Source organism: Ailuropoda melanoleuca, chromosome 1 (assembly GCF_002007445.2).
Source record: "Ailuropoda melanoleuca isolate Jingjing chromosome 1, ASM200744v2, whole genome shotgun sequence".
Lineage (NCBI taxonomy): Eukaryota > Metazoa > Chordata > Mammalia > Carnivora > Ursidae > Ailuropoda > Ailuropoda melanoleuca.
This window is the reverse complement of record NC_048218.1, coordinates 166,916,798-166,924,591: the sequence shown is the minus strand read 5'-3', so window position 1 is coordinate 166,924,591 and position 7,794 is coordinate 166,916,798. Positions and strand designations below refer to the sequence as shown.

At 49.2% G+C, this 7,794-nt stretch overlaps 1 protein-coding gene across 2 annotated transcripts in view; it reads left to right on the top strand.

The window, feature by feature from the left end:
• Nucleotides 1–6,130, top strand: part of SCRN1 (secernin 1) — a 61,722-nt gene extending 55,592 nt beyond the window's left edge. The window contains exons 7-9 of one of the 2 annotated variants that reach the window (XM_034669765.1): nucleotides 69–249; nucleotides 2,253–2,412; nucleotides 5,514–6,130. In XM_034669765.1, coding sequence (XP_034525656.1) covers nucleotides 69–249; nucleotides 2,253–2,411 — 340 coding nt within the window. In that variant the 3' untranslated portion in view covers nucleotide 2,412; nucleotides 5,514–6,130. Of the gene's footprint in view, nucleotides 1–68; nucleotides 250–2,252 lie in introns of both variants that reach the window. The other variant, XM_034669763.1, reaches the window with a different exon arrangement.
• Nucleotides 6,131–7,794: the final 1,664 nt, after the last annotated feature.

Here is a 7,794-nt window from a genome sequence, read left to right as displayed (position 1 = left end):
GAAAGCACAGTCTGGCATCCTCAGGCCTCAAGCTCAGTTTGGCTGAAGCACCTCTCCTTTCTCTCCAGGTCCATATTCAAGCCTTTCATCTTTGTTGATGATGTAAAACTTGTCCCCAAAGCACAGTCTCCTTGTTTTGGGGACAGCGACCCTGCCAAAAAGGAGCCTCGGTTCCTGGAGAAGCCAGACCGCCGGCATGAGCTGTATAAGGCCCATGAGTGGGCACGTGCTGTCATCGAAAGTGACCAGGTGAGCCTGGCACCAGGCCCGCAGATGGGGGCGAGGTCTGTGACAGGGGAGGCAGGGGAGCGGTTATGGAGCTCATCATTTTCCTCCTCGCCAGCTTGCCTCCTTCCAGAAATCGAGGTGCCCAAGGCCCTTCCTGGAAGGCTGCTGTTAATGTCTCCAGCCAGTCTCTTGAATCCAAAGGAAACAGATCCTGCACTTGTGAGGTTGTTCCAGAACTCAGTGGGCTCGGAATATCCCTCTTCCATTTACTGTTTACCTAGGAGTAGCAGGAATGGGGGGGTTCTAGTAGGGATAACTGCTTTTCTGCTGTCCAAAAATCTGTGTATACTTTTGGGGGTAGAAAGTTGTACAAGATGGCAAAACTTCATTTAAAGGTGCAATCATATGTTGTTAAAAAAAAAAAGGCAAATGTCCTTATGCCATTGACCTTGTACATTTAAACATGGCTAAAACAGAAAATTTTATCTTTTGTGTATTTTACTATAATTTTAAAAAGCTTTTTTAAAAGATTCTCAAATTCTGAGTTTTTAAAAAAAAGTTATTCTTCAATGTGCAGCCTCCCCCCCACAAGCTTTGGTAAATGAAGTTACAAGACATCAGTTCAAACAAGACAGCCATCAGTGATGGATCACGTATAAAACCCAAGCCTCTGTTTTGCTGAAGGGAGGGGAAGGGAAAGGAACACGGTTGTTAAATGCCCATCTGCCTCCCACACGTCTTTAACAACTTGAAGCAGGTCCAGTTTGTCCTGAAGAAAGGGACACCTTTTAGATAAATTGGTGTCTGCATTGCGTGGACTGGGCGAACTTATGTTCTCATGCTTAGCATGGTGGAGCCTATGAAAAGCATAGAGAGAAGGGCAACATCAATAGTAAATCCAAGGGAATTCAGAAAGAATCTCCGAGAAGGGCAGCCTCACTACTCCTAGGATTTGCTTTTCCGTGCCACACAAATGACCGTTTGGACGTGTCAAAGTCATGGTGTCTTCACATCCGCCTTCCCTGCCGCACGTCTCCCTGGAAGTGTGAGCACGGCCACCACGCTGCACTGAGTTTTGCTGGGGCTGTCCGCCTCGCTTCCCGACTGTGCAGGTTTTCTAGGCAGAGGACAGCAAGCCCCGAATAAAAAGGCCACTCAGTGCATGGTTTTGCGGTTATTTGACAACCAGAAGGCAGAGGGAGAAAGGGCTATGTGTTTGAGCTGTTGTACACAAAATGTCGAAGAGATAAGACTGATGGCATTGGGTGGGCTTTGACACTGAGAAATGACCGTTGGTTTGAGTCAAAGCCATGTTAGGAAGTGGTGGATGGGTGGTGACAGCAGCTTCTCCGTTCTGGGATGAATTGGGCCTTTTCACAGTCATCCACTGTAAGTGCGTGGAAGAAATCTCACCACTTCAGAACAAAAGTAAGTTGGGGGATAGGTGTGGCACGTGTTTATTCACTGATCCATTTATTCATGCCACAAACAGTTATTGGGAATGCCTACTGTGTCCTAGGCATTGGAGCACAGGGATGAGCTCAGTTCTCTCAGGAGATCATGGTCTAATGGCAGACGCGGGCAAGTAGACAGACCCTTACAAGACAGGAAAAGAACAGCCATGGCCGAAGTAAAGGCATTGACAGGGAGCCCCAAGGAAAGGTTCAATGAGGCCTGGAGATGGGTACAGGAAGAGCAGGGTGGAGTATAACAGGTTGGAAGAATGCAGTTAAGTCAGTCTGGCTGATGGGAAGGGAGACGTGGGGGCCATGGCCGGAGGTGAGGCAAGCAAGAGCCTCATATGTTACGAAAGGCCTTTCCTGAGTGTCTCCCGGGAGTCTGGATTTTATCCTGAAGGTATCGAGGAGTTAAGGACGCCAAGCAGAGGAGTGCCATAACCACACTGGCATTCTAGAATGGTCCCTGTAGCTGCTGCGGGGAAACAGATTGAATGGGGATGGATGGGTCCCTGGGAGGCTTTCTTGTCCCCTGTAGTGACCTACGCTATTTCCGTCCTTCTTCAGGAGCAAGGTCGTCAGCTGAGAAAGACCATGCTGGAACTAGAGAAGCAAGGCCTGGAGGCCATGGAAGAAATCCTGACCAGCTCTGACCCCCTGGACCCCACCGAAGTGGGGGATCTTTTCTATGACTGTGTTGACACGGAGATTAAGTTCTTTAAGTGAAGTAAGCATTCCCTTTCCCCTTCTTATTTAAATGTTCCCACCTTACTAAATTACCAGCAAAACAAACCTCTCCTGTGTGAGTAAAATGAGAAAGTTCAGATGTGTTAAAGTCACACTCTTGTGTTCTGCCTTGAAGCTCAGCAACGACCCCTTCTCCTACCACGTAGCTTCCCTTCTTTTGCAATGTAATGCGTCTCCATTTGCCTGTCGTTCGATTGTATGACTAATTGTGGATTTGCAGCTGCTCTCATTGCATCTCAGTGACAGTGGACACATTAGCCTTCTCACAGAGGACAAGCGTTCACCAGGCCTTGGAAGGGGGCTCCACAGTGCTAAGTGTGCAGGAAAAGCAAAATCTTTGGAAGTCCTAGTCTTTCTTTCCATACTGGTTTCTTCCGGGTTAACAAAAGTCCAGGGCTCTTGTGTGTGTGGTTGAGGGAGAAGCTTCCAGGCCTCCCTTCACAGGAGTGCATGCCTGTCATGCAGAGTGTTTCCAAATGGGTCTGCTGAGGGACAAAACCAATGGGGAGGAACAAAGGGGGCCCCTCTGGGATCCCAGCTCATCCCAATTCCCGTGATCCTAGAGAGCCTGGCTTCTCTACACCGCACGTATGTGTGGGGGACCCATAGATGGCCCCTGCGCGAGGGAGAGCTGGTTAGCCGAGTTAGCTAGAAGCGCCCACGTTAGAGATTGGGAGGCGGCTGCACCGGTGGCTTCCCCGCACCACTGTGTGGCTCTCCCCAAAGGACTGAGGCTCTCCCTGCACTGTAGCGTGCCGCCCTTGGATGTGGCTTTGTGTAGAAGCGATTTCAGGCCTGGTTACGGCCGTCTACTTCGGGATTAATTAAATGGCCCTATGGCACAGTTCCACCCCACAAAGCTGAGAATTTCTCCAGCTCATGAGGGAAAGCAAAGGAGAAATTCTTGACTGTTTAGATTTCAGTTAAAGTAGCTGGAATCGGAGCAGCGACTACATTATCTCAGCAGAGACTTTAGTTAAACTGATTTGTCTCCAACGTCATGTTCACACGAAGGATTTGACTTTCCACCGGGGCATAGAAGAGCGTGTGAGGAGGACCAGATGGGCTCAGCATTGGGAAGACAGAGGGCAGGGAGGTGACAGATGGATGCAGAAGCATTCGGCTGCGGGGTGGCGATCCAAGCCCCAGCCTTCCTGCCCAGCTTGTTACATCCCACCAAGCTGCGTAGGGTGCCGCTGGCTCTCCCCGGCCCCTCCCTTTATTACCAGTCGCTGCTATCGGAGTGAAGGCGGCCGAAGGGGGCAGGCGTCGGGAGGGCTTCGCTTGGGCCGTTGAAACTCTAAAGCCCTGGGAAGTGGGCCCGGGGGCAGCGATGATGAGCAGATGCGTAAGCAGGGGTAGCCGCTCGGGAAGGACAGCAGCTTCCTTGCTCCGGCCTCCCCTGTGCCATTGGGGCCCAATCACGCTTCGTCACTGGTAGGAAGTTGCAAGTGGAAAAACTGTGAGCGTCAGTAATCTCTGAAGTGACCTGGGATTAGTGACGCTGCACTGGCGGCGGTGCCCCACACGCCATGCGGGCTGGAAGGGACGTGGTCCCACATGCATATGTGGCACGGAGGGCCACGGGTCTTACCGGAACACATCCTACAGTTGCTCACCGTGTCTCGTCCAGGGCTTTCCCTGTGCGTGAGTGCAGGGCCTCCTCCTAGAGGGAGCGGCCATCCCCAGGGCGTCTGCTTACAGATGCTAAGGCAGGGGAGGGTGAGGCTTGGGGGTGGGGCACAGGTACTTCGCTGCCCCTCAGTCCACCTGCTCGGGGGTTATTTAAGACAAGGTGATGTGGAAAACCACCCTCAGATTTCACCACGTGGTTCACCTCCACGTGTTATAGAAACATTTTGTCAGACCTGACAGGTCAGAGATACCCAAGGTGATCCGGGGTTTTACCGAAAGAAGTCTAATGAGGCTAAATTACACAGAGGCCTGCTTTCATTATTACGGGCCACACAGAGGTCATGGAGAACCCATCCAGCCAATGCCATTCCCTAGCCACTGTGAAGTGGGAAATACAATGGCTACTTCTGTTAGGGGACATTTGTCCAGCAACTCAAAGAAGGACCAACCCTAAATGAGAATTTGTCTGTACGTCACAATTGTGATGCCCCTGTCTTACCACCAGGGGGCGCGGCAGCCCGCCATGGCACAGCCTGGCAGACGTTAAATGGGGCTGGGATGCTTCCATCCAGCACAGAGGGGGTTCTGTGCACAGTCAAACCCCCAATAATAGCAGTGGATGAATTCTTTGTGCCTTGGGGGTTGTGGGGGAAAGACAGGAAGAGAGTAAGAAATCTGCTGATGCAGCTGGACTCACTTCTAGCGACTTTTCCTCTACTTCCGTCAACTGCTTAAAATATGTTGTTGGAGTTTGAGCAGGCTGTTGGGGAGATGTTTCTTTTTCAATGCTCCTAACAGACGCTGCTTTTGAAAAATGCTTATCATTACGTGGATGATTTCTTGACCAGGGATTGCTTTTCTAAAGGCAGTGTGGGGAAATGAATATTCAAGATGAACTATGAAAGCAATGTTTAAAGGTCAGTGTGTAAATAGCTTCCTGAAATACCATTTGTATATCCATTAAGACTTGGATGGGGGAGCTGTGCATGCTTTGTGAAGAAAGAAGGCATGGCCAGGATGGAATTTCTCCCCTATTCCCATGCCCCATAACCAAACATAAGCTACTTAGTCTTGTCTAGCAGATGGGATTTACCATAGAAGAAGACAGCCCTCATCTTCTAAGGGGAAAGAGGCTGCAGTAAAAGTAAATTAGCAAAGCAGAGTAGTCCTCTTCATTCTTGGAGGTTGGTTTGGAATTCTAGGTAGAATTTTAGGTAGAATAAGGCTATACTTGAAATTATGGTGATTCTTCAGTGCCCAGTAACATAAGACTCAGTGTTATTGTTAGGAAGAGTTTTTCTTATAAGCTAACAGAGCAGGTATATGCCTATTAGATATTAGCAGTGAAGTTCCTTCACTACTGGGTGAATTGTTAGGTATAAAAAATAATTACCAACCAGGCAAACTACTTTGCTTCCTAACTTATGTCATCCCACATTGGTATAGGTATTCCACCGCTCTGACTGGCCCAGGAGGGAAGCCAGGTGGGACCAGTGTGTCTGCTAGGAAACTACGAACTGCATTCTTGACTGCTGAACAGTCAAGTCATTTGTAGGGGAGGTCTTCAGCTGAGCTCTCAGCTTCAGGAAGGAAGCACATGAAAGAAGGAGGGAGGGGAGCCCCTTAGCTGGCCATGCTTGTATGGAGGGGGAGGAGTGGCGGGCCACATGCACATGCTGTCCCAGCACCACCCTGTGCCTCCCTGTGGCTGTGACATTTCATTCTGCACAGTCCCAAGTCCCAGCTCTCCTCCTATGGCTTGTGTCAAATGTGCTTTTTCTGACTGACTTCAAACATTCCGAATGTCACATGCAGATTTCTCATGGGAATGAATATGTATGTGTTTGCAATCATGTTGTGAGAAGTTAAATGTGTGAGCTGGGAAATGCTATTGGCAGGGAATACTACAAAAGAAAATCTTTCTGTTTCCTGCAGTGGGAACTGACCGTGTAGTCTTAACAGCCTTTTGTACAAATATCTATGAACCAGATAACTTCCCTATCTAGTGCTTGCCCTTGGAATTGTCTCTAAATACATCAAGCATACAATAAAAAAAAAAAAAACAACACTGAAGTGAATGTCCTTGTGTTTCATGAATAAATGTGGGCATCAGTCATAAAATAGAAGATGTACGAAGGGGGCTATAGTTTTCTGACTGGAAGCTTCAGAAAACCCAGTCAGCTCAGCATTTCCAACATGGTGTACGGTTCTGTGGACAACTCACTCTTTAAAAATAAACACAGAAGCGCAATGAGACACCGCTTCACACCCATCGGGATGGCTGCTATCAAAAAAGCAGAAAGGAACCAGTGTTGGTGAGGATGTGGAGACCCTGAAGCCCTTGCACAGTGTTGGTGGGGGTATAAAATGGCACAGCAGTATGGAAAACAGTATGGCCGTTCCTCAAAAAAGTGGAAAAGATAGAATTAGCATATAACCCAGAAATTCTGAGTATATGCCCAAAAGAACTGAAAGCAAGGCCTCAGAGATATTTTTATACCCCTGTTTATAGCAACATTATTCACAATAGCCAGAAGGTGGAAGCAACCGCAGTGTCCGTTGATGTGATTCTAAGTGAAATAAGCCGGTATCCAGAAGGCAAATATTGTACGATTCCACTTACATGAGGTCCCCAGAGGAGTCAAACTCACGAAGCTGGAAGGCGGAATGGTGCCTGCCAGGGGCTGGGGGAATGGGGAGCAAGGAGCCGTTGTCCAGGCGGTAGAGAGTTTCAGTTTTGCAAGTTGATGAAAGAGTTCTGGAGATGGTTGCACAATCACATGGACGTACTTAACACTGAACTGTACACTTAAACACGGTTCGGACGGTAAACTTACGTCACGTGTATTTTACAATTAAACAAAAACCACACTAGAAACAGAAGTCTCGGTCACCAGAACAGCGGATGCCGTCTAGCCAAGCACCTTGATGTTAAAGCCATAGCACGGCAGCTGCGGATGCCCCCTGAAGCGGAAGGCCAGCTGTCTCTGCCCTTGTGACCTAGAAACGCCAGACTGCTTCCATGGTTTGGGCTCCACTGTGACAGGCAAAAGGCAACGGAGTGTCTTTAGTTCATGAAGCTAGGACTCCGTCCCTGGTCACAAGTGACTCACGTCAAGGTCAGAGAAGGTGACTGCCCCATTTATATGACAAGGAATGGCTAGCTCTTTAAACCTTGCTTCCAACTCTTTTTCCAGAAACGTAACATTCTCCCGCAAAGCTCCACGGGCATAGAGCACGCATTCGTTTGCTAGGGCTGCTGCCCTGAAACACCACCAGGTGCTCGGCTCCAGCCACAGAAATGGATTGGCTCGCAGTTCTGGAGACGAGAAGTCCAAAACCAAGGTGTCCACGAGTTGGTTCCCTCTGAGGGCCGTGGGGGTGCCTCTGTCCTATGCCTCTCCCCTAGCTTCTGGTGGTTTGCTGGCCTGTGCTCATGTTCACATAGTGTCCCTGTGTCTGTGTCCGGATCCCCCTTCTCACAGAGATGCCAGCAGATTGGATTAGGGCCCATCCTACTGCATATGACCTCGTCTTCACTGAATATCTGCAACGACCTTATTCCTGAAGAAGGTTACACTCTGAGATGTGGGGTTGGGACTTCCACATACGCATTTCTGGAAGACATAATTCAACCAGTAACAGCGCAGCTTTGTGAAGGATGCCCAAACGTCTGGGGCCTGGTGTGAGAATCTGGAACTCGCTTCTGGAGGTCCCAGGTCCCAGC